The sequence below is a fragment of the Lineus longissimus genome, chromosome 1 (genome assembly GCF_910592395.1).
Source record: "Lineus longissimus chromosome 1, tnLinLong1.2, whole genome shotgun sequence".
Lineage (NCBI taxonomy): Eukaryota > Metazoa > Nemertea > Pilidiophora > Heteronemertea > Lineidae > Lineus > Lineus longissimus.
The window spans coordinates 21690343-21717442 of NC_088308.1; the positions used below are offsets into that span (position 1 = coordinate 21690343).

The window sequence follows — 27100 nt, forward strand, 5'->3', positions numbered from 1 at the left end:
AAATATTACTTTTTCGGAGCAATCTTCAACCGTTCATGTTTGGAAACATACTGAACCTATAAAGTGACCAGGCAAATAGGAAGGATAGAGGCCCAAGTCTGAGTGCCCTAATACTGTTAATAACACAGTAGTTGCCTTATAGTTATACTCCCTTTAAACCCAGCCCAGAGTTTAAAACTTGGTAGGGCCTATAAGATGCAAAAACCTTGGTGGTCAAGATGCTACAGGCCCTGAGAACCAATAAACAATCAAAGATATTTGTGGAGGACTCTATGATTTGAGGGACTATCTTTCACTTTACACCACCCATGCGCGCAGCTATCGACACCATGGTCATCCCCATCTATTAATAGACTTCAGCCCCAGTGACGTATTTACGACAAATCCCAAAACGAGGCCGTACCACAGAATTGGGGTACCAAACAATGATCAGCCAACAAGCCTACATGCCACACTGCTCTCTACTTCATTTACTTTCACTGTACATTGTACTGTGACTGTAGGCCAACTCTGAACTGAAGTGCAAATACTGACATGACTGACTTTATCATACTGCAGGTAGGTGCAGAAACAAAAACATGCCATGACCAAGTCCCCCCCCCGCCCAGAAACCGGTGACAACTGACATGAATCAGGCTGCAGGCCTAGATTACATTCAATAACAAGTAGGCCTACAATCTAATCTACCCAGCATGCAATTGCAAGTCACTCACTCTCACTGACCTTGTCATGAAACATTTATATTTTTTTTTTCGAGTTGTACAATATTGATAACATAAGAAAACCAAACGAGTGGCTTATCCGGGTATCCAGAATGTAAGAGATGATTTTCTATGGCCCGAAAGCTCACGACCGGCCAGAAAGCTCGATAGCTTTCGGGCCGCAGAAAATCATGGAGTGCGATCTGGATACCCGGATTAGCCACGAGTGCAGTTTTATATTTATCATATACCACAAATATCGCCATAATCGCAAGAAAATTAAGGCAAAAAGGCAAATTTTGGCATTTTTGATCCGATTCCTTAATGACGTGAAAATGTCGAAGAAGATATACCGCTTGAATTAACAACGTCACAACCTCACGACATCGTCGTGACTTCCAGCGTGGCTGAATTCCAACGCAATGATGTAGAACTGGAAAATCTTTCAACAGCCAGAGTCTAGATTGCACGAGAAATGATCTCGAGCATTCACGTGCAATAAAATATTTTTAATGAATGCTCAGGTCATGCGTTAAATGTTTCATGCATCTTTGGCACATTTCTCTCAAAATAAAGTCTGCAAAGTTATGAAGCGCAGTGGGGTTTGTGTTGTCTTATAAAAGCCGGTCCTTGGAGCACTGTCCGTAATTTTGGTTGAATTTGAATGGATTTTTGGGAGGTTTTCATGGTCTTGTCTGCCAGATCACTTCACTTAGGGTATATGATAAATCACATATCCTATGGGTTTTGATTTGACCTAATATTCAAGGTCACAGAGGTCAAATGGTGTGAATTAGCCATTTCTGTGTAACTATGGCATGTTTCTTAACCGCTATAGTATAAATATGAACTTGAAATTTGGTACACGTGATTCCCTATGTCATGTAACCTCTGACACCGAATGTCAGTCCGATCTGATTCTTGACTTGGCCACCAAGGGGCAAGAAGTGGAAACCTAAAAAGAGGTCAAATGGCATAAATTGGCTGCTTGAGTGTAACTGTGGCACGTTTCTAAACCGCTAAAGCTATGAACTTGATATTTGGTACACATGACTAACTACGTCATTTAACAGTTGACACCAAATTTCGATTAGAACTGATTCTCGACTTAGCCACCAGGAGGCCAAGAACCTAAAAAGTGCAATATCTCGCTTACTGGTGACTTGTTTTCGATGATATCTTTATGTTAGGTACTCCAAGCAACGACACATCACATGTCATACCGACTTTGGTTTGACCAATATACTATAAATGTATGTAGAATGTTTTTAACCAGGATGAATTCCTAACCTGGCCCCTGGCCGTTTCATTTATTGCATAAATTCTTTCTGCAAAGTGCTACTCTGGTTTGACATGTGTGTATCTCCAGTAAGTTCACCACTTTTTTCTACCAGTTTTCATTGCAAGAATCTGTTTTATCAAAAACTAGCAACTGTACTGTCGTGATTAACACCCTGTACGATTTCTATAGACCCAATCCATAATAATCAAATAAAAAGGTCATTCATGGCTTATGGCCAATTCCAATGGCCATTACCAATCTGGCTTGGCCCATTATATCTGACACCTTTGTTTGGTTATCATAGCCAACAACAGACTCTGTCAACCTTGAAACAAAGTTTGGGCATGTTACATAAAACCACTACCTGTCACATTTTATATTCCAATGCTTCGTTCATGTATGCAGTGCAGGCAGAACATTCGTTCTGGCAGGGTTTACATGGTTCTTCCAAAAAGAACTATCTTCAATTTTGCCTTTTTTCAATATTCTGAAATAGCAAAATGATTTGTGTATAGCATCAATGTTCTTAAAGGTGGGTATCTCCGTGACTGAATCTTGACATTATCTCGTTTCACAGGCAAAAGAGACTTTGGAAGAAAGCTGAACTTTCCTTTGTTTTTTTGGGGGCGGGAAAATGCATTGCCTTATGACCCAATATGCAGGTTTCAATACAGAGATCACTCGCAGATATCTCTGAAAACAATTTTTACAACTTCTGAACAGGTTGTTGGTTTGAGAGAGAGAGAGAGACAAAGACAGTCAAATAGACGTTGCACTTTTTGTTCTGACGTACTTTTCAAGGTCACAGAGGTCAAATGGCATAAATTAGCCATTAGAGTGTTAACTGTTATGGCACGTTTATCAACCGTAAAAGCTATGAACTTGAAACTTAGCACCATAAAGCAAATATTTTGGCAAAAGATAAAAAAGATAGTCAAATTTTTATTTGTATTGGAGGTACATGTACATGTATTTTGCTAATGGAAAGATGGAAAATATTAATGATCTTTTGGTGTGACTGGTGACAACCAAACTAGAAGGATGTTGGTTTCAAGTACATGGGACGAGAGGATATCTTCATAGTCTGAGACAGTGGGAAAATCAATGAACATTTTGACCCAACTGGCATTCATTTGACTAAAACAGAGATACTCCTGGCTAAAGAAATGGCTAAAGGAAAATAATCACTGAGTTGTCTCCGTGTTTTCAATAACATTTTTATGGTGACTACTCAAAGATACGATTTTTATCTGACCTCCTTTTCAAGGTCACAGAGGTCAAATGGGGTCAATTTACTTTTACTACTCTGGGTGTACATTGTACATATGCTACTCAAAACTTCAAGAGATGAAAAACAATACAAAAGAAAGAAAGAAGTGCACATACCTCTAGGGAAACCCTGAATGAAAATGAGAAATTTATTTCAGTCATTATTTTTAGGTGCTAATTTCATGACTTCTTGTAGAATTGCTGTTATTATGTATCTGTGCCAATTTATCTTTACAGATGCTTCAAACCCTCTCCGCAATTGCAACTGAAGAATCTTGTATGATTTGCAAGGGTATGTATACCATTAGGTTATGACATGCCTAATTGGTCAATAGAGTCCCAAGTTGTCAAATGGCCAAATATACAGAAATTGTATGCGCATGCACAACATGACTCCACAACCTCTATAACATCCTGATTTGGGCCAGGGTGTCCTGTATCTCTCTTACAACATGGTCCCCTCTGAAAAGCTTTTCAAATTTATCACCACTGAATTGTGTTCAGTGAAAGCGTGGAAATTAAGGGATTCTCCAATAAGCAGAATGGAGAGAGACCTTCCCACTCAGAACCCTTTTTATCAGACTTTGGCTGTTTCTAAGAAGGGGAAAACAGCTAGCTCAAATTATTTATTTATGGCATCTGGTCACCACAGAACTTTTTCATGGTGTCCATTTCTTGGCCACAACAGAAGAATCTCATCAATCTTGTCATTAGTCAGGAGGCCATGTTGGAAGCTGTGATGCAATCTGATTGGTTCCTCACGTGGATGTACCATGAACTAGCTCTCATTTATTTCCATAAATACAAAAGAATAAGGTCAACCTCTGCCAAAGGAAGGCAAATCATGTAAAAATTGAGAGATATAATTCAACCATCATTTTTAGGAATTTAGTATAAGTAATGATTATACAGTACAGCATTGCTGTAATTATGCATTTGTGCTGATTTGTCATTTCAGATGACACAAACTCGTCCGCAAATGCATTCGAAGATTCTCGTTTGATTTCTAAGAAGAAGGGTAGGTATACTCATCTGACTTGTCAATAGAGGTGCCACTGTCAAATCTGTGTTATCGTTGGTGAAATAAACATGTAACTTGACCCCCCCCCCCCCCCCCCCACACAGAGCCTCAAGTGAGTGAAAAAAATTACAGACTAATAATCTGCGAGATATATGGAAAAAGAATGAAATGATTTATTTTGGTGTAAAGAATGCACATTACGAAACACATCTAACTGTTATCCCCATTGCAACTTTATTATGCTAAGAGATCAAAGATATTAAAACTTCCAACTTATTTATATTTTGCATATTCAAAATAAAACATTTTTACCCAAAGAAATGTTTATAAAATGCAGTAATATATTCGGTGCAAACATCATATAGCCACTACTAAATCATATTTTGGTCATGTAATTAAAAGAAAATTAAATGAATTGACAGTGACACTTCTATCTGCAAATCGGGCAGTTATTCAAAAGGTGTAACCATAGTAAGATGTTGTGTGTATGTGTGTGTGTCTGTGTGAGATGGGATTGAAAAAGGGTGTGGGAGGTCTTGGGGGGAGGAGGGACTCTAGTCACTGTAGTGAGTGCTGGAAGTGTGACTGTTGTGCTAGTTTTGTAGCTATTGTTGTTTAGTTGTTAAGAGTAGTTATCGTAGTTATCTAGCTAGTATAGTTGTTTGAGTAGTTATCGTAGTTATCTAGCTAGTGTAGTTGTTATTCGTGTTTCCTGCTTATCATCTATTTTAACCTATTCAGCTTTCAGTTGTCCAGGCCAGGCCAGGTGATCAATGACGATGATAGATCGGGTTCGATTCAAGCTATACGCTTGGTGTATTTGGTTATCGTGACTGGCGACTGAGTCTAACTCACGTCCAAAGCGCGGTGGCTGGGTCCCAGGCATGCTTGCCTCTTTGTTCCACGGTCCTCATCTAAGTTTCGACGGTGATGACATGGACTTAGGTTCAAGGAACGTGATCCCCTTGAGTCATTGTGGTTGATTGATGGGGGCAATAGACGGTTGCGTGTCGCTAGTCATTCAATTGGTCCCCTTGTTTTAGAGTGTTGGCGGGATAAGTCGTACGAATGTTAACAATAGTATGCAATAGCTGGCCAGCGATCCCCTACCTGATCTCGAGGGGGATGGAATGACTGGGGTTAGAGGCCTGTTGTTAACCTGCGGAATTTCGTCGGACGAAATGTCAGGCGTGTCCGTGTGGGACTTGTGCTAAACCAGTTTAGTACATATGACGAAGACATTGGGCTCTTTGAATAACAACAGTGTCCTTGACCTCCTTGTGCCTCACAAAGCTAATAATATACACCCCCTGAAATCGACAAGACGGCGATGAAGAAGGAGAGCCGGCCTCCAGCTTGTCAGCCGAGAAGACACTGGATGGACCCCAAGGATATGTTGCTGCCAATGTTGGAGCCATACAGGGTAAGCATCACTTAGTCCTCAGTTACATCTGGATTAAAAGAAACATTACAAAGATGTTAAAATTACTCCAAAAAAAGTGAAATGTGTAGTATGGGCGTTAATACGTATCAAAACAGAGGGCATGCACACTAGCTTGTTCCTGTCTTGATTATCTTCTAATTACAAGAAAGAGCAGGGACATTCATCCGTGAAAGGCACGTTACTACAATACGCGGCAAGGATTGCACTTTTCAAATCGAATTGCATGCGCATTAGGCAAGTGTGGTGCAGCCATTTCGAAAGTGGTGTAGCCAATTCGTGTTCCGGAGAGTGCTCTCTGGAAAACAGTTTTCAATCAGATTCAGTGTGAACGCAGCATGCAGTAGAAACTCGCAGAAATTAGATAAACCCCTCAACAAAAAATATGATTCTTTTTAGGCAGCCCGAGCCAACATTGTACAAGTGCCACAAGGACAAGTGCCACAAGGACAAGGGACACAAGGACAAGGGACACAAGGACAAGGGACACAAAAGACGATGTTGCAGTCTACAGGGTGAGCATCACTTAGTCCTGGTTGATATTATATCTCCTCATGAAACAAACTTTCCAACCAGTCGTTAAGGAAGGAAAAAAAATCATTTTTCATGTCTCCGCAACCTGGTGGCCAAGTCATGAACTTTTATCCCCGAGTGAGACCACCTAAAAGAGAGTGCTCAAGAAACAGCAAAATGGGCATCTTGATTAGTTGGACAAATCATGAGTTACATCATATGTATGGTTATTAGCAATATCAGACATAAGCATGGATATAAAAAGGAGGGTTTAAAGGAGGATGCAAGCATTGGTAACTTTACTCTTTTATTCAAAATCCTCACTTACATTGTCACATGCTTGCAGTGACATCGTGGTCATTGTTATGTTATCAGTCAAAACGAAACAAACGTCGAGCGTTCTAACTTTTATAGAGGTAGCCAACTTGAGAATTTTCTTCGTAGAACAAAGTCGGTTTTAAAGCTGAAATTTCGATCTGAACATTGACGACCAAAGAATAGAAGTCAATCAAAGAAAAATGATTCAAAAAGAAGTAGAACTTGAAGGGCGTCATTGAAATTGATGTCAACTTATACTTAGGAATCATCCCAAATAGACTGAAGCCAAAAGAATTTGTTTCTTTCCTGTGAACCCTCTACCCCCTTATTATTACTAAAAACTGAAGACTCTGTCTTCAACAAATGAAATTGGCCAGGAATCATGACGATTTATGCCTGTCAAAGAGTGTGGCTGATCAGCATTTTTCCACAGGAAAAAAACCGTCAACCAAAGACGTTTTAGAAAATGAAACGACCAGGGCCATTGTGCTGACCTGTCGACATGGAACAAAATGGACTCGTACATGATGGGTGCTTTGAATTCATTGATGATTTTTTAACCTTTGCCCCCTGGTGGCCACATTTGGAATCAAATCTGGACTGTAGTTTGTTGTTTGGGTGGGAAAATTTGCCAAGAGGCATCTTTTCCCCTTAGTAATTAATGTGGTGGCAATACGCTGAATAAAAATGGCCCTCTCCACATCGAACTTTGGTTAAGAGATGTGCTATAGTGACATTCATTGACAACAGGGACATATAGAGCCCCAACTGATGCCAGTACATAAGATTAAAATTGCAACATTGTTGATATCTCAAGATGTTGAAGTTGAAGTCCTGATGAAAAAAAGGCAAATTGATAGGACAGATTATGTTAATTTTGAACTGACATCAATGTATAGTTACGCCGCTCGTTAAGAATTCCAAGGAAGGCCAATCGAAATGTTGCTCCAAGAATAGCTTGTCAACCGAAGTCGACTCCATTTGGCAAAGCACAAAAAACAGAAAATTTAGAAAAAAACCTGACCACTTTCATTGAAAACAGTAAAGCCGGAAAGTTTGGCAAAAACAAAACTTGACACTGAAAGTGATGACCATCTCCCCAAATGAATAAAAAATATTTAGTTTCTTTTGGCTTCAATCTGTGTAGAGATTACCCTGTATTGAATAAATGTTTTTACTGTTTTCTAGGCTATGCAGATGACTGGAGATGATGGCTGTTGAGTTGACCCAATGAATTCCACCACGATCTACGATGTGTACTGAAGCAAGAACGACTCTCAAAGACCCAGAAAGCAACAGATGCCAACACTTCGCCCCATGATAAGATGCCTTCATACCCATCCATCGACAATTTGGCCTGGGGAAGACAGCCTTATTGACCTTCATGGGGATCTTCCTGGCAGATGTTGTATGAGGAAGGATTCAAAGCGTATACAGTAAGATAAAGTGGTGTACATAAAATTCAATATTATGATTCGCCCTAAAGCTGTTTACCAGTAAAAAGATATTTCCTTTACTCTGGGTTGTGTTTAAATAAATTTAATGGCATTCTGAAGATTGCGTCTGAAAAAAAGGCTGAGCTAATCTTCATTGCATTCCTGCAGTTAGGCACTACTGAACTAAAACCTCTTGAAAAAGCGTGGTCATAAATGTCTTTGGACAGACAAGCAGTAATTCCATCGAAATGGCTCAAGATTTAATGTTGGTAAACAATGGATTGACCTTGATATTTTGTTTTCCAGCCATGCTTGGATGAGGGCCTGAGAGTCGTGTAGATTCAATGCATGGAATCGTCTCGCTCGGGGATATCGGCGGTGGACACTTACATCGTGTGTCATTCGAATAGACTTTAATGACAATCGAAATGATGCTCTAAGGGGACTCTGATGACTCTAAGGACATAGAGCCCTTCTCGTTATGTAATGTGACGCCATATCCAGCAGCCACCATGGAGCCAGCTCATACATCTCTTACATATGGAAGGATGCCATCTCATACGGTAATAATATAAAAAAATCTATTTCTACTTTCTATGTCATTGGATTGCTTTGATGTAGCCTTTAGCCTTATTTAGGGGTTGTGAACAATTAAAAACATGGTAAAAGAGAAAACTTCTTAGATTGATCAGACCTCTGATATTGAGAAGTTTGCAGCTTATATCTGACCTCAAGGAGGGACAGATTTGTGTCTGTTGTTGATCTAAGCAGTGCTGAGAGTCCTGATGATATTTTTGGAAAGTTCACCACATTTGTAAATATCAGTAACAGAAATTTGAGAATTTGAAGGACATGTAATTTGATCCCTCCTTAGAAGTTTTCTCAAACTCTTCAGTGTTGTACATAATCCCTTATGATCTTAAGAAATGTAGAAAAAACAATGCACCTTCACCGCAGCACTTCTAATTGACTGCAGACCAGTTAACCTACTCCTGCCAGCAATGAGAGGATAAGGAATCCTTCCGCTAACACGATAACGATAAAACTATTTTTAAAGTGATCGTGTCAAATAATGTATTTCAAGTTTAGAAAACAAACATACGCTATTTCATCGCCAACGTTAATTTTGTCTCACCGTAGGGGAGTCTATACACAACACCGCAGTGTCCGTCGTTGTCTGTATCCTGTTTCAAAAACAGTGGCACACTTCTTAACTGCTAGAGCTATTGAAACTTTGTACACAGGACCCCCAGGTCAGGTGACCTCTGACAGTGAATTTCGGTTCGATTTGATTCTTGACTTGCCCACCAGGGGGGCAGAGGTTGAAACCTAAAAAGGGTGATATCTCTCTTATTAGTGACTTGTTTTCAATGATATTTTTATGGTAGGTTCTCCTAGTCCTAGCAAGGATACATCACATATCACACAGGGTTTGATTTGACCTAAATTTCAAGGTCACAGAGGTCAAATGGCGTAAATTGGCCGTTTGACTGTTTCGTCCTTTGGAAGGGCACATTTTGTAACCACTTTGCCTTTGAACATACTGTGAAGATGCTATTTAGCCAGTTGATGGGCACCTGTACAAAAGGCCTTTATAACGTGCAACAGCGTTAAAAACACAAAACCACCTCCTCCTCCTAAAACAGATGGTCAAATTCGAATAAAATTTTTCGTTTCTGTGTATTTCATGATGAAACATATTTTTTCAGTCGGGCTTTGATTTGATTGACCTCTTTGTCTAGGTCACCAAGGTCAAAGCTCAGAGATGGAACACTTTGGTCCATCAGCACGGCGAGTTTCATAACCACTGAGTGGGGCCTTTGACCTGAAATTATGCACAATAGGAAAGATCTCCTACCCCAGCAATTTTGGTCGGATATGGTTCTTAGGCTTACATGTCTGGCATTCAAACTTGAAGAAACCCCTCTCTAGCCATGAAAATCATCAATTGGCCACTGATAGCAAACTTTGATTACCTCTGCTTCTTGACGTCACATGTCAAATAATGACCCTTCACTGCAGGTGAGCACATGGACCATTTCCTGCAGTGTTGGAGATATTCATTTGTGAGGTTAGGGTTTGAATGGCAACAAAAAACAACAACTTTATTGACATATTATGATCACAGTCGCCTAAGGTATAGAATATTGCTCAAAAGTTCTTCCGTCAGGCCCAACACTCCCGCAGCAGTCCATTGCTTCAATTCATCCTAATTGGATCACCTAAGGGACTGCCACAAATAGTGGGAATTCGTACGGCTGGATGATTAGCCAATGGGCATTGCTGTAACAAAACTGTAAGGGCATTTTCTGTCACCATCCACTTCGTCTGGAGTGTATCACGCCCGGCCCTGGCTCCACTCATTGTTTTGAGGGCAGTTGGCTTGAAAATGATGAATCACCCTGAGTATGAAATCAAATGGCTACTTCATGTACTTTTGTTATGAGTCAGAGTGCAAGATGATCATTACCAGGTCAATCAATATGGTTTGGGCCACCCAGCATCAAAATAACTTATAATCTGTTGGCTGATAGTGATACTGATGTGTTCTCAGTATAAGCAACTAGATTTTCTGAGATTGGCTCATTTAATGATGTTGGGGAAAGAAGAGCAGCTCATTGGTGATGTAACATGGAACATTTGAATGCCCCCCTCCCCCCCCTCTTACCAACTGCAATTGATTTTAGGGCAACTCTCTGAGTAACCCATGCATTGGTCTGAGACTGCATACAATTCCCCAATTATCAAATCTAGTCATAAGTTTTGCGTTAGCCTACATGGTACGTTTAAAATATTGACCCGAGAAAGGCAATTTTTCACAGTATGGTAATGAAATGGATGTCAATAAAGTTGGTGCTTTATCATTTCTGTACTTATCTTAACCTCACTATTGTTGAAACTAATGCGTTCCAGTGCTTCTAATATTTTGCTGATGATGGTGTGCACCCATGCACAAATATAATATTATGTTATGTTTCTTTTCAGGAGATGAGCCATCCCACAGAAGGGAGGAGGATGTTGCTGAGCCAGCGCATCTCTACCATGCTCCCGTCGCCGTCAAGGAGCTTGGATTTTTGTCACCGTAGGCCTTACCCTTTTATTGCAATATCTGGTTGAAAGGTGATTTGATAAAAATCCTGATATTTTATTTTCCGATTGCTAGAGGGCAATTTTTTGCCTTCTTTCGGCCAATGACAAACTCTTACCATGGCTCAAAACCGTACACATTCAAAGACGAGTTTAAAAATGGGGGGAGAGTGTAATAAGGTAACCAGGGCATGTCACAAGCCCAGAAATTATTTTCAAGCAAGATTAATGAGAAAAATCAAAATGTGGAGGGGATGTTCTGGCTAACAGGACAGCCAACAGAGTAAGTTGGTACCCAAACAAAACATTCGCAATAGCCTTGGGTACAGTGGGACCTTACCAGCTGCTTCAGATTTGTTTCAAGCAAAAAAGATCTTTCTGCTTAAAAAATCACCGAATTCATCAGATATTGTATTTGATTATGTCCATCACATGAGACATGGGGTTCACATGACATTCGCTTTGCTCTAACCCCAGGCAAAGCGAATGAACATGTGTGTCTTGATGGAACTGTAGGCCTTTTTACTGTTTCTTGATCTCCTCAGTACCACAGAATCCACCGGCATTTAAACACCACCTGGGCCCAGGCGCCAAAGATCCTTCGTATCATTGGCTGGCTCAGTTGCTCAGTGTCTTTACCTTCATACTTGAGACAACTGACCAACAACACAAATCTAGTAAACTTTCATTTCCTTGTCACTTTTTAATCAATACCCGTGAACAAAAAAATCACGGGATGCAAAACATCTCTTCACCAATAAAACTGATAATTATTTGATTAGCTTTGTCAATAAAACTATTGTTTTATTGAAACTCATCAGAATAAGACTGGTTCTTGATCCTACCTGTAGCGGTCTGACAGGAAAGAATCTTAGTCTTTTTCTTTGTTTCGATTCAAGAAGGCTTTCATTGCAAGAGCATAATTATCATGTTCTGCAGGCTATGAAAGATATCATTTTGCCCCATCAAGAAATTTTTTATTGGACTTGGTACTGAATGATTTGAGAAAAGTGTAACGTCAATTGTAAGACGTTTTATGTTGTCATTTATGTAATTATATTTGTAATGCATGTAAATCTTGTAAGTAAAATAAAAGAGATCTAAGACTCAACTTGTGAAAAACCTGGCAGACCAACATCCAGTCTTGCCAGGTCAAGCTACCTCTTTCGTCATGCAAATACATGTCACCTCTGCCCCTTTTGTCATGCTAATTGGTAGCCTCTGTCCAGTTCCTGGCCATGAGAAATGTGGTTCTTTTGTTATTCAAATTGGGCCCTTAACCTGTTTAGTCATGGATTAATGAGAGCAGTGACCTAACCTATTGTTCGCTGAAATGGCTCAACTTAAGTCATACACAATAGGTTTTAATACATGTACAAAAGCTAAAACTTGTATAGAATGTATAAGAACATGATGAATGCATGCAGAGGCAGAGGTTGGAATTGTTGAGTCATCTAGTGTAAGATCTCTATTCAGCAGTGTCTTTTTTGGACATTTTAAAGGAGGAGAACATGTGTGATAGTACAATTATCTCAATGTCTCGTCCTTTAATGGGCATTGGAGCTGCACAGTGACTATAATGTACATGTATGAAGTCATTATGGTCGTAAGCGCTGTGCCTGTCACCTGTGTGATGGAGTTGATGACTCCCTCCAATTGCGTAGGTTTTCTCCCGTTGAAACGGTTTTCCTCCTACACTGACTTTCCAAGTTGCCATGTGAGGATAATTCTTGGAATATGCAACAATAAATAATTTTCAAAAGAAAATGATTTAAATTTTCTTTTCTTCTTTACTAGCCTGGTGGTGCTCCGACACTTCAACTAGTATTAAATATTGTCATGCATTTAAACCAACAAGCTGGTGCCCCAATGATGAGATGTTCAGCATGTGATACATTGAACGGGTTATCGCTTGTATGAATCCAAATCTATCGGATGACCACAATCGTTGTATGGTTTACATTGAAATCACATTGAATGGTTTACGATCATTAGTATGAATCCATATTTCTCAGATCATAAATCACTTTCACATTGAATGGTTTTTCACCAGTATGACTAGGAATTCATATCGCAAAGTTCAGATGGCGACAATCATTTGAGTTCACATTGAATGGTTTATCTCTTCAAGATGCTACAGCTCCTGAGAAGCAATAAACAATCAAAGACATTTGTGAAGGACTCTATGATTTGAGGGACTATCTTTCACTTTACACCACCCATGCACTAAGTACACAATGTGTAGCTGATCATCAGTGGCAGGATCTATGGGTCATCGGCACGGGTATGTTATGAACAGACGTCTGTACGGATGGGGGATCATCTCATACAGTATACTTGATTACATGGTAAACAGTATTATGTTTTTAAAAATACCTTTTCTTTATTTCTTACCACCATCTGTCATACATGTATAGTTTGAATAGGCCTAAATCTTATTTATCTTTGTCTTGAACCCTATTTAATAGATGCTGGAGCATCCGTAAGACTTCACCTTGACAATTTCTGTTCATTTCTTTGTGCCAACCATCTAATAGATCCTCTATCATCCATACATCTTAGTCATGTATATATTTGTAATAGATCTTATTTATCTTTTATGATGAACCCTATCTTATTCTAATACTAATAGATGCTGGAGCATCCATTAGACTTCACCTTGATAATTTCTTTGCGCCAACCATCTAATAGATCCTCTATCATCCATAAATGTTATTCTGCATTTTCTTATTTATCTTTGTCTTGAACCCTATCTATAGATGCATGCTGGAGCATTATATGCTTGCATCAGAAATATAAAAGAATTATAAATTATAATGAAAACATAACAAATGGATGATAGAGAATCTATTAGATGGTTTGGCACAAAGAAATACTGAGGATTTGCATTATGGACGTTTTAGCATCTAATACTAATAGCATGCAAGGACTCCACTGAGAGGGCAGTCGAAACGTCTTCTGTCCGGTTTTACAGCTATAAATTGTTCTGTCATTTTGTCTGGAGATGGCGCTGCAGTAGTTGCCACTTCTGATTGGTTAAAAGTTTTTAGAAGTGGTTCTGAGCAGAGGGGTTCAGAGTCTTGGGTCTGAGTAAAAAGTTTAAAATCCACTATTGAGTGTCAAATTTTATTCATAAAGATCATATTTTGTTATTCATTAAATAAAAGAAAACGTTTTATGAGAGAAAGTGGCACTAATTCGGCCTGAATAGGATTTAAAGTCTGAACTGGCGACTAAGTTTTGAGTTTATGACGTAGGATTGTCAAAACCCTGAATCTCAGGATGCTGACATCCAAGATGGCGGCAATCAATCAATTCCAGTGTCTGAAATTTTTTTATTTCGGTATTGGGGCGAGTTTGCCCAATTCTATGGTCACGTGGTTTACAAAAGCGTCACTTAACGGCTAAAGTCGTTATGTGATATCAAAACACCTATGATAATTATGTAAGGAATGAAATTTAATTTTGTCATAAATAAATATCACTCATGAAAAGGTTTAAGAATTTATGAATTAGTTATCTATATGAGATGTTTGTTAATAGTCAGTCACGTGCAAAACTGGGAATCCCAGAAAATGTGGTCTGCTTTCAATTTGACATGTTTGACAGTAAAAAACTCAATCCACCCTAATCATGCTAATCCTCATCTATCCGAACTAATCAGTTCATTAAATTACAGGTGAAACTTATGATTTACATTGCAGTGCTTATCACCCACCAGAACTTGGCTTATTTCACTTCTTGTTTATTGTAAATGTACAAATTTGGACAAGGAAGTGACCCAGTGAGTTATATCACATGATGAGAGAGAGTTGATATCTTAGTATGTCATATATGCACATTCATAGTCCTATGTGTTCTTCACAGATCTGACCTTCTGGTAATCATCAATGATCAATGAGCCCAAAAAGAAGTAGTCGCGACACCTGCAACGTTTGCTGCGTTATAAAAAAGGTCAGAATTGCCGTTCTATCAAGTTTCAGCAAATTTGCATGTTATCAGGTATAGGCTTATATATATATAACTCTTTACTGCACTAGTCTATTCGGCATTGCAGTTTGTAAATATGAATGCTGTTACCCTTTAAACAGGTACTGGTAACTTCCTACGTCCAGTTGCAATCAGACCGTTGAGGAGGGAGCAAATTGGCCCATCTAAATAGGCTCCAATGTGCTACGCTGTAGGCCTAGGGATACCCGGATAGCGAATTAGATCATGAGATTGGTTTCGGATCGAATGTGAGGGTTGCTCTTAAAGGCAAGACCAATACAAACAAAATGATACCTCTCTCTTTAGTCCATAGTTGTTATCATGTATGAATGATGTAATATGTTTGTTAGGATCAACCTGATTGTTGTTGGACCTAGAAATTTGACCCTGCAGAGTTTTCTCTTTGGAACTGAACTGTTGTGTATGATTGTCATAATCAAAATTTGATTAAATCTTGTTCACATTTTGAAATTCAGAACTGAATAACTCTGTTGTCACTTATTTCTGACTCAAAAGTGCCAAGTCCATGCAGTCTGTTGGGATATTTTCCGAACAAAACAGAGTTGGTTGAATGATGGTGCTCCCACTTTTTATCTCCAGATTTTTTTCGCAACTTCTGTCGGTGTGGTCAGATGGACTGACAACTGCTTACTTGTATTTGCCTGAAAGAGATTTATATTACAGGTAAGGTATGTGGATTGACTTGAGATAGCAACCAAAGGAGGTGTCATAAAATTTCTACTTTCAGCCACTGTCGTCTGAAATATCTTTAAAACATCAGAGCATGTTGATTTTTTTAAAAGTTAATAGGCTCCTTACAACTGTACAAAATTATTTTCTGAGCATGTCTGATGGGTGTAATCTTTGAATCAAATATAATTATTATCAAAGAAAACGCCTCTTAAAATGCTAGTTTCAAAGCGATTCTAATACTTTTAAAATTGTATTTTTGTGTGTTTCAGTTTCATGTTTTCTGCTTCTGAACTCAAGTTTTAAAAACTTTTTCAGCTTTTGACCACATTTGGCCATTTACATTTTTGATTGCTAGATATTGACTGAGCAGGCATGAACGGCTTCAGCCATTTCACCTGTCTTCAAAAAAGTATATCTGTCTTCTTGGTGATTATCCATATGTCTCTTCTACATTTCAGAATGCCGGCCTCAGAAACCACAGCCCTCGTGATGCCGAAAGAATCTCCCTTTGAAAGACGGAAGAAGTTGATAGCGCTGACATGCATTTTGACAGTACACACGCTCCATTCTGTTGCCTTCTGGGCCATGTACCTGCAGTTGTACATATTCCTTGACACTCTGCATACAAAAATGGAAACAGATAAGATACCTGACAGTAGCACAGTCATTCTTATATTCGAAGGTAAGGGGCCAGACATTCTGTTTTAATCTGCAAGTCATTTAAAAGTATGTGAGTCCTCTCTGCTCTCATAGTTTTTGGCCTGTCCGCTGACATCAACAGTAGAGCCTCCTCCTCGGGACTGACAAGTGCTGTTCTTAATAGTGATTGAACAGAAACAACTAATTTGTCCTTAAAAGAGTGGTGTTCGCTAAGGGAGGTTCCACTTTATTAAGATGATCATTGCCAAAATGTCTATTTTCTCTTTTCCAGCTGTAAGTTATCTGGTCATGCCTGCTATTGGAGGAATCTTAGGAGATGTGACTCTTGGAAGATACCAGGCTATATTCATAGGCACATTCTTTGAACTTATCGGTAAGCCGCAATTGGTTAAAGTGAGGTTCTTTGTGGTCGATCTATGAGAAAGTTTTTTGGCATACCACTACGGTATGACACCAATTTGGGTTTGAGGAGTTGATACTTAGGGTATTCACTGTCTCACCAAACACTGGGAGGGTGGAGCTAAATATGGTCGGAAAACTGAGGCAGCAGCCAAAGGTTTTGGGTGAAATGACAGCTCCATACCCAAATGGTGTTTGGTAAGGCAACCAATACTGACAGGGAGGCATCAATTTCTATCCTAAAACATCTAAAAGTTCAAAACAACTCCCAGGGAGTATACAGTCCAGCTACATCTCTGCTCTGTGACTAAACATTCATGGCTGAGTATCTCTGCTAGCTAGTACAATGTACACCACCGGGTCACTCCTTGGTGGAGTGAAGCAAGTAGGGTTTAAAAAGCCTTGCTCGAGGAAACAAAGACAAAATAGCTGTGATCCCACCTAGTTTCGAACACATGACCACCTCCTGTTTATGAGCCCGCCATTCTAAGCACTATGCGGCTGCCTCAGATCTCAATATACGGAGTGGCATCATTCTCAGGAATGGAGAAGATCGGCTGATTGCTCTTTGAAAATGAATCGGTCAGATACATGTATGTGCATGTATTGTCTTTCAGGGACCACATGTTTCCTTGTAGTAGCCGCAATACAAAAGGGAAGTACCATTTCCCCTGAAGCTTCTGTGAGTATTGACCTCTCAGGATTTGCTTGTATTTCATTCAAAAATCTGATAATCAAACCTTGAACCTCTAGCATGACTAGGTGTTACTTCTGGGATAATTTCAAAAATCAACCTTACTTTGTGCATTAAAGCAGTCACATGTATTTGTTCAGATATGTAAAATATTTTTTTCAAACCATTGTAAAGGCTCATCCTAAAGACTTTTTTTCCAGTTTGGGGTGACCATAGTATCCCTTGTGTTCATTGCCATTGGGATGGGCTTCATCAAAGCTAATGTGGTTCCATTTGGAGCCCAGCAAGTTGACACTGGAGACTTCAGCCAGGTGCAAGGTTTTATGAAATGGTAAATCATTTATTCCAAGATTCTGTCAAGTAATTTGTAACCAGATAGTTATTTTCAAAGTCATATTGATTTCTTCTGTCTTTGGTCAAACGGCATGTTGAAAGGGCGAAAACTATGAAAAACATGGTCTGAAATCACCTATTCATGGTTCGCCATAAGGTTTTCTCAAGGTAGGGTGGTACCCTTGATATTCAAGAAGTTTTGCCAGTGTGCAACGCAAGGTAGGGTGGCCAGCAATTTAAGGTAAGGTGACCCTATAGAAATCCTGCACAAAATCTAGGGCAAGGTAGGGCGGCTGCTTCCAAGGTAGGTTGGTAAGCTGCCAAGGTAGAGTGGGACGCCCTGACAAATGGCCTTGTGGAGAATACTGCCTACGTAATCTTTCTTCATACAGGTACACTTGGTGCCTAAACTTGGGCCAGCTGATAGCCTACCTACCAATGGTTTACATCATAACCCCCTCCAAAAATGAGGAAGATTATGGATTTCTGATTGCTGCTGTGATTCAGGTGTTTGCAGTGGCTTTGGCGATTGCTGTGTTTATATTCGGGAAAGTGAAGTACAAGATGAAACATCCTGAAGGTAATTGTTTCTTTTTTCGGACAGATACAAATGCTTTTGTTATAATACATTAGCAGTATTGTTTGATATAAAATAACCCACCTCACAGTTTTTTTAAAAATCTTCCACAATAAAGTTACATATTCAGGGATGTCAAAAGTGCAATTAATGGTGGATTTCAAACTTCTTCCTCTTACTAAATGCGAAATCTGAGAGCCAGAATGGAATAAAAGAGACTTGACCTAAGCCTTAAACCGACCACTGCTATTGAATGAAAAACTTGTTATTCCAGGGAAGACCACACTCCTACAACTTGCAGCTGGTATAAAGGAACGTTTTTGCTGTGCTGTGAATTATGTTACTCCCCGTAATCTGGGAATTAACCGTGACAGTAAAGTGGCAACGTTGATTTTAAGACAGGTTATACTGTTGGCGATGCTCTTTTCTATGCTTATCACATATGAGGGCATCTATTTCCAGGTAGGTTTGAGAGATTGAGGACCACCACTTTCTTAACTTTGGTTCCTGAGCGAGACACTTCTCCCCACTTGGTTTTCTAAACCCAGATGAACAAATGGAACCCGGGAACCCATCCAGGAGGAGCAATAATCCCAGTTGCTAAATACTGTGGCGGCCGAGATATGCTCCCATCTGATCTAATGAGCCATTCTGCTTGGGCTTCGTCCCAGCATATTTTAATTGGTATGAGAAATTGAGGTGAAAAATACATTTGGCACCAGTTGTGCAAATAATCAAGAATGTTCGGTTCAAGTACAAGTTGGAGCACTTTATTACCTCATTGCTCAGTGGATGAGACGCCGTAACATATTTTTGTGGTAAGGCCACTCAAGATCATATGTGTATAATAGTTCACCTGCAGTAGATTTGCATCCCGATTTGGGTGATCATTTTGGTCACATCACTTGCGAGAAGCTAGTATAATCTCAGGGTTTTAACGAACGACCAAAATAACCTCCTCATTAGTTCTGATAAAAATTGTATTGTAATTTATTTTCGCAGATGCAAAATACATATATAGATCAGTCGAAAAAACTTCAGGCAAGTTCTGAAATAAAGCCTGGATTGATGTACATCTTCAACCCACTAGCTGTACTGATTGGCATCCCACTATTGTCATGTTTAAACTTCTATGATTCTGCAAATCCACGATATTTCATCCGTCTGAGTAAGTGAGAACTTAATTAATGTCATTATAAAACAAGGCATTGTTCCACCTCATTAGTTCCTTTTAAGGCCTGATTCCACAAATACAGGTTACCCTCACAGTTTTGCTGATCTCACTGGCCTTTGTGGTCATTTAATACGGAGCTAATAACTCATGATGTTACAAAGTTAATCGTATGGCTATGAAATCCAGGAGATTTCGATGATGTGGCTAAGCAACCACAAGTGCTGCCCCTGGTTCGTTGACCGGTGTTAACGAGATCAGATCGCAAGATACCACATAGTGTTTTTGATCGTTCAGGCCAAAGGTACCCAGTTGAACTCTAAGGAGTGTGACCAGACACCAAAAGATAGGGAGGCCTAACCAATGCTCTTTCACGATGTCAACTAATGCTGGTCAACTATGACACCGGCCGCCCAAGGCTGGTAACATTACTATTTGTGATCACGCTGTTACAGTTAAGTGACCAGAGGTCAGCCAAGTATACCTTTGGCCAGATCTATCTGAAAAGCACATAGTATTGCATGCCTGTTGTTTGGCCAAATCACAGCAGTGTGTATTCCCAGCTATAATCTTATTTCAGGCATAGGTGTCACATTTGGAGTCTTCTCTGCGCTGATGGCAGGTTTGGTACAGTATTCTATTAATCCGGGTCCAGAAGGAAACCAAACAGATAAAAAGACCAGTATTTGGGCGCAGGTTCCACAGTTTGCCTTCATTGGGATAGGGGAAGTCTTCACTGAGGTTGCTGGTCAGTATGAAAAAGGACCAAGCAACTCCCAATCTCTGCAATTCCACTTACATTAGATCACAGTCTTTCATTAGGCTGTCTGTTCACCTGGCTGTTCAGTTTAGCAGGAGATCCTGCAGACTAGCACTAAAGTATTCTTGTGCGTTCCTGTGTAGAGGGTGCAAAAAATACACACCGGCAAGTGTACCATTCATGACCTCTTGGCAGAATGTTTGTGCTATTTTTCTGATGTTTTTTCAGAACTGCCTTAAAAGAGAAACTCTGAAAGTGCTGGCCTTGCAATAAAGCCCTCTACTACTCATTTTCTAACATGCTCTCTGCCCTTTTTACAAGATCGGTTTTTGCGGCTGATTTTAAAAGATGTGTATCTTACAGCAAAGTGTCTGTCAAAATCCTGACGTTTGTCCATCCCTAATGGCACTGAAGAGCCAATGTACTGTAGTTTAAAATTATTCCAAATCTGTCATGTTTCATCATTTCCTTGTAGGGTATGAAATAGCATATGCTGAGAGCCCTCCTGGGATAGAAGGCATCGTCACAGCTATGTTCTCATCCTCCTTTGGTGCTGGAAGCCTCATCGGATCTGTACTCTACTACAATTTTTCAAAACCATGTAAGTATACATTCTGTTGCCATCTCTGCAGGAGGATCAGGCGCATGTCTTTAGTTTCGGAGGCAAATTTAGGCATAAATCAAATGATCAAATGACACTCTCACCTCCTGTATTGTATTGCATTGATGAGAGCAATAGACATGGACATCTACAGCAGACTATTTCCAAACAAAGAGGAAGCTGCATATGGAACATTTTGCTATTGATTGCTTTAACAAATACATTAGGTTTTCAGTCCTTGAAGAAGTGCCTACCTCAACTAACAATGGTAAACTTTTGATGATTTTACAGCATCAGTATTGAACAAGGAATTTCGCGAACTTATCAATTGTACCAACTTCTTTCAGATGATATTGAATGGTTGTACTTCATCTTCACTATAGTCACAGCCATCATGATTCCACTCATAATCATCTACAGCCGCTTTTACAAACTTGGAAAGTATAGAAAATACCGCATGAGCACACTGCAGGGAGGCACGAACAGTGGACTGATGCATAGTCAAAGTCAGACAAGTTTCAATAATACGGATGATGTGGATGAATTCTCACCTCTCGACACTTCAAATCATATTGATCAAGACTTTTTTAGTGACTCTGAAATTGATACATGTGCACCGACAAGGTGATCTAGGGTAAAATGAAATACAACAAAACTGCTGTCTTAATCCAAGATGGCATTTGTATTCCTGCAATTTATGTTGGAGGTTTTGCAACTTTTTGTAACACGCTTCCCTTGCTGCTAGCCCACTCAGATCACAGTCTCATGCCACCTTTTGAAAATGAGCAGCATCACATGTTTTTGGAGTATTATATTTGGATAACACCAGTGCTTTGTATACAGTGCTTTAAAAATGCAATATTTTAGATTTCTGTGATTTTTACAGTATGATTAATTGTAGATTTAAAGTATTTGTGATAAGTATCAAAACGCATTTGTCCTTCCACATGTACTGTGATTTCTGTGTGAAAATGTGCCAGAATATTATTCGAGAAAATTCGACTTCGAGCTTTTGAATGATAGAATATGTGAGAAAATCTTGGATTTTTGCAGTCAGATAGTTAATGTACCATTTGTATGTGTTTTTATGGATATCATTAAACTTGTATTCAGGAAATTTTGAATACTTTAATAATTTGTTCCCCAACCCCTCTCCGAAAGCACTTTAGTTCACCTTGATGAGCTGATCCCAATGTAGAGGTAGAAAATTTCCCCCTGGAGAAAGTGTCCAGCCCGATTGTATTCCGTGGGATTATGGTATGTGGTTCTACACAGGCCATGACCGTCTATATGAAGTCCTTTGTTCCCACAACATTCTATCCGAGGAAATTTGTACTGTACCAGCACAAAAATGGCATCGTAGCAAAAACAAAATAAAACGTTCTTCTTGCCTAGTAGTAGCCTGTTCATTGAATGGTGAATGAGGGAAGAAGTCGAGTATATTTTTGTCATCGGCTGGAGATGTATGATTGGTACAACTCGACAGATTGTCAGTTTTTATCATTCCTTTCTTTGTCAAATGTGTTCATGTGTTCAAACGTCTGGACCAAAGTAACAACATGAATTGCATATCCGGTCAGCCAGGTTGGGTTCTTACAACCAGTGTGATAATTCTGTTGATTCTCCGCCTTTGATTTGTGCCAATACAAATAATTATCCAGTATAAAGCAACAAGGACACAAACATATTTATCATTATCCGTGATATAATATTACAACATCTACATAAAAGATCCCGACAAGATGCAACTCGGCCAAATAACAGACACCTAAAACATAGAGAAGCGTATGTTCCATATGTCAAGTTACACACAAATGGATAAAGTACAAAATGTACAGGTGACTAGATTGTGCTTTTAGCATCCATTACTCCATATCAAGAGCAGATCACGGACATAACCAGTAAAAATATTGCAGATGTATCAGTAGCAATTTATGCTCTATCCCTATTTGGAATTGATGAGCAGACTCCTCCTTTAGAAGGACTTGGAACTTAAACTGGACTTTAAACAGTGCCGACTCTACACGCATTTTTGCCAATGATACCGAACTGGAGGTATTGGTTGTCTCACCAAACAGCTCCACCAAAGTGGTGTTTGGTGAGTCAACCAACATCGGCAGGGAGGTATCAATTTCTATTCTAAAACACCTCAAACTAAAAACAATGTAATGTGATTTGGCTGCTTATTGGTATTTTCCATATTTTGCTTTAACACTAGCATTAATGGAGGCAACCATAACCGCTACAGTCAAACCAAGGCACAGTAGGCCCATAGTGCATCATGCACTGTAAAATGTGGTTCTTTGTCATCAAGGTGTTTTAGAATATGATATTTACTGAGAAGACATGTTGGCCTGATTTCCTATTTATAAGTCTTAGTTCACAAAAACGTCACATTATCACGTTCTACACTGTATAGTTCATGTGTCACGCAAGTCAGGGGTTAACACAAGAACTTTCAGTGTGACACATACCAACATGCAAGTAGACTTCACATAGGAAATGAAGGTTTTATTCATTTCCCACTTGATGTGTGACACATGAAGCAAGTCATGTGACAACACATAAAGCAAGACATGTGACTTCCACTTAAACTCGGCTTGATTCTAGATTGCTGTTCTGCTTGAACCATTGCACTATTTTTAGCTCTGATGATTTAATTAGATCAATACACGGCACGGAAACTAAATAAGAACAGGCCGCAGAAAATCACAAAATAATCAATAGACATATTCATTATAGTCCATTCGTAATTGCTTCGTCTGCTGGTTGGACTTCGCAATTTCTGATTATAAATAATACTAGCCACAGCAGAAGTTATTTGAAGCTTTTACTGTTGTTATTGTTTATACCGTACGTAATAAATATATCAGCTGGATCACACAGAGCTCCTGAGCATTGCACAAAAGCAAAATAATAGATAATTGCAGACTTTAGCATATGATTACGCAGCACATGTACACGATTTATACATGTCCTGTTTTTAAAACTTGCATCCTCAGTCATGAAATTAAAGTCTCCCCACGAACAGGAGACATCACTTTTTGCCGTCCCTTTTTGAAAACACATCCGAGCATCCAATGTACATGTACAAATACATATATTGATACAATCAACATACTACATGTACTATCGTGTCAACTGTTTGTACCACTGTCGGCTGTTCTGTGTTGCCTGTTGTGTTGGATGACATTGACAACCTGCAGTTTTTACAAACTTTGGAAATTTGGCACTCGTTAACTGAACTCTCAGTCTCACCCGGCACATATATGTGCTTGTTGCATCGCATAAAATGTACACTGGATATGTTTTCATCAAAAACGATCGAGTGATTCATGTAATAAATAAAATAACATATCCAATGACAGTGAAAAATCTTGCAAAGATGGAGTCATTCAAAGCCAAAGGGTAAAAATTGACATAATGCTGTGCGAAGATGTTTCTCACATTCACAAACAATACCCCTTTTATAGACACCATTTATGTCATTATCCAATAACAACTGCCGACTGACGGCATCCTTCCAGAGGCTCATTAAACCACAATTTGTACCAACTGTGCAATGACAAATACTGATGGACGATTTAATTGTCGATAATTATTTCTGTTTGCCTGCATGTATAGACAACTGCACAACAAAGTGGTCGAACCATACTTTTTCTGGTTGTCCCATTTGTCAAGCGCTACTGCATCAAACTGACGTCTGATAAAATGATGTCTGAAACTGTATATTTTTGAATGATTAAATATCGAGATCATTCATGAATGATATCAACTTATAATGCTGCAGATTATATCTACATGTACCTGTAAAGCAGAAAATTCATGTATACACATCAGTCGTCAGTAAAGCACAGCTGAATTTAATGACTAAGAGTGCTGAAAACATGGCTAGGATATTTCTGAGAAAAAGAAATGTCTCTATACAATAAAAATCAAACGTAAGTGCTGTGCTGGTAATTTAAAGGACACAAAAGGAGAATTTTATGGATTACAAGAGCATTGTCGACCTAGATAGGATATGAATTGCAACTTTTCCTGTACTATAGTGGACAACTCCAGAATGTTTTGACACTTTTATACAGAGCTAAGACCATGTTTTCAGCATCATGAATATGAATTACAGTACTATTATTGACATGAGAATACACTAATATGTCATTCTTTGCTAGGTTCAATATTCTGATTTTGGCGATCATTTTCATATTCTACAAAGTCATCAAAAAGACTAGGCCACGCCTCAGTATCATCATAAGTGGTCAAATCTTCTCCGACAATTTCGGTGAAGTTCAGAAACATGTCCCAAGTGTCTTTTGGCACTCCGCGAATACAAGGATGTTGCTCAAGGAAGAATATCCACCTTTTAAGAATTTGAGGTTCAGTTTGTGAGAATACCAATTTCCATAAATCTCTAGCCAAGTCGGCCGGTAAAGTTCTTTGTCCGATTTCAGCGTCTAAACCAAACTTGTAAGTCCACCTATAAAACTCTTTGAAAGCGTCTTTGTTTTGTACTTCCAGTAACATATCAGGGAATTTGGACTGTATTCCCTTAATGGAGTCAACTTTCAGTGATTTGCAGCCGGAAATAAACTGAGGGCGAGTAAAACGACACATTGTATCTGCTTGAAACTTCCAAGCAAGCACCAGAATGCGAAAGTCATCAGGTTTGACGTCAAGATCACAACAAAACCTCTCAACTCCCTCTGCTAAAATAACGTCCTCGTCCGGCTCTTTATACTGTTCAAATAGGGAGTTAATTTTACTCTCTGAGTAGTCCCTAAGTGTGAGGGACAAACGTTTGGAATCTCCACTAGATTTTCTAATCGGAGGTAATTTAGGGTACTGGTAGCCGGATCGTTTCTCTGAATCACTTCGCTCAACAGATGCACTGTGTGCTGTTGCTTTCGTGTCAGACATGTGAGTCGATTGTTGCGAGGCGCGATGATAAGACTGAGTGTTTCGAACAGATTCCGATGAGCGTGGTTGGCCATTCTGAGCTGGATGGTTTGGTTCTTCACAGGAGAAACACTTGCCCATTTGTACTACAATCCTCCTTACAGTTTGTTTTACCTATGATCTACTGAAAGCACCTTCAAAGTTTTATCCTTCATTCCACATAAACCTAGAACAGAAAAAGAAGGTAAAATAAATGAACGACACCAACAACGAGGAATGGCTTCCTCATAGTTTAGACTGGTACGTCGTCAACTATCGTGATTTGATGTTTAGAATGTACCAGAATCGACCTTTTCAAAGAAGTTTGTTCGGGGGCCGACCACCTTTTAATGGTCACTCATGTGACGTAGCACAACACTTAAGTTAAAAGAACTTCTGTCCCTGATATGGCGATGGTATTGGTACGGTTTGCGTATGAAACCGACCAATCAGCATAACCCACTCTTTGGATGTACAGCAATTATGTACAGTACACTGTGGAGTGTAGATTCAAATATTTTATTGAACTGTAGTGTATTAACACTATTTACAGTAGGCAGCCAGTGCAGTGCATTTTGTACAGCCCTGCCAACCTGCAGTCAAGGACCAGACTTCCAGGGCGTTTTTACAATGGTTTCTGTCAGCTATAATACAACAAACGCCATACCTATATCAAATCATAACTCCTCTTTCTTTTAAAATCGATTGCGGTGTTCTCAAGGGGCTTCTTTGACCCACGTTTATATTTTTTTCAGGATGAAATGTTGACGTTTTGTTCTATCATGTCTATAGAAATGGAGGCCATCCATTTACAGGAAGTGACGTAGCGGGTGCTATATGCTCATGGTCGATGTTGTATCCAATCCGCGTTAGCAGGTCATGTGATCTTTGAGATTTCGCGGAAAATGATATTGTAAACAAACGCACGTGCGCAGTTCAAATGGCAACAATTGCTTTGGGTTTTCGCGGTGTTTTCAAAAGGGTTTCTTAACACCTTCAGCGCCGGTGTTTCCCCCCCTTTTCAGAGCTCCCCCAGAAAAAAAGTATAAGAGATGGCTGCATAAGGTCTTTTGCAGTAACTTCTCCAAGACAAGGTCTTCTTGAATCAATAGAGTTATGTTAGCTAACCTCCTTTACTATATTTTATTTTTTGGTTCAAAGATGACCAAAATTGACCAAAATGACCCCCTTTCACACACCCCCCCGACCCCCCTAAAAA

General features: G+C 39.3%; 2 protein-coding genes and 1 long non-coding RNA gene across 3 annotated transcripts; 2 read left to right on the forward strand and 1 right to left on the reverse strand.

The window, feature by feature from the left end:
• Positions 1 to 434: 434 nt before the first annotated feature.
• LOC135492016 (uncharacterized) lies at positions 435 to 12829 on the forward strand. Its single transcript, XR_010448010.1, has 8 exons — positions 435 to 558; positions 3490 to 3544; positions 4211 to 4270; positions 5015 to 5696; positions 6114 to 6229; positions 7734 to 7981; positions 8288 to 8544; positions 10967 to 12829. It is a non-coding gene; the product is annotated as an uncharacterized LOC135492016 (long non-coding RNA).
• A 1819-nt stretch (positions 12830 to 14648) lies between these two features.
• Positions 14649 to 22056, forward strand: LOC135492020 (solute carrier family 15 member 4-like). Its single transcript, XM_064778099.1, has 11 exons — positions 14649 to 14747; positions 16210 to 16433; positions 16683 to 16784; positions 17428 to 17492; positions 17705 to 17835; positions 18230 to 18417; positions 18689 to 18876; positions 19417 to 19582; positions 20166 to 20333; positions 20821 to 20946; positions 21294 to 22056. The coding sequence occupies exons 2-11, from the start codon at positions 16211 to 16213 to the stop codon at positions 21572 to 21574; spliced, it is 1638 nt and encodes a 545-aa protein (XP_064634169.1). The 5' UTR covers positions 14649 to 14747; position 16210; the 3' UTR covers positions 21575 to 22056.
• A 583-nt stretch (positions 22057 to 22639) lies between these two features.
• On the reverse strand, positions 22640 to 26694 carry LOC135492027 (DCN1-like protein 3). The gene is made up of 2 exons (XM_064778111.1): positions 26549 to 26694; positions 22640 to 26068 (listed from the first exon to the last, which is right to left on the reverse strand). Exon 2 carries the CDS (start codon positions 25981 to 25983, stop codon positions 25105 to 25107), a length of 879 nt encoding a protein of 292 aa, XP_064634181.1. The 5' UTR covers positions 25984 to 26068; positions 26549 to 26694; the 3' UTR covers positions 22640 to 25104.
• Between the last annotated feature and the right edge of the window lie 406 nt (positions 26695 to 27100).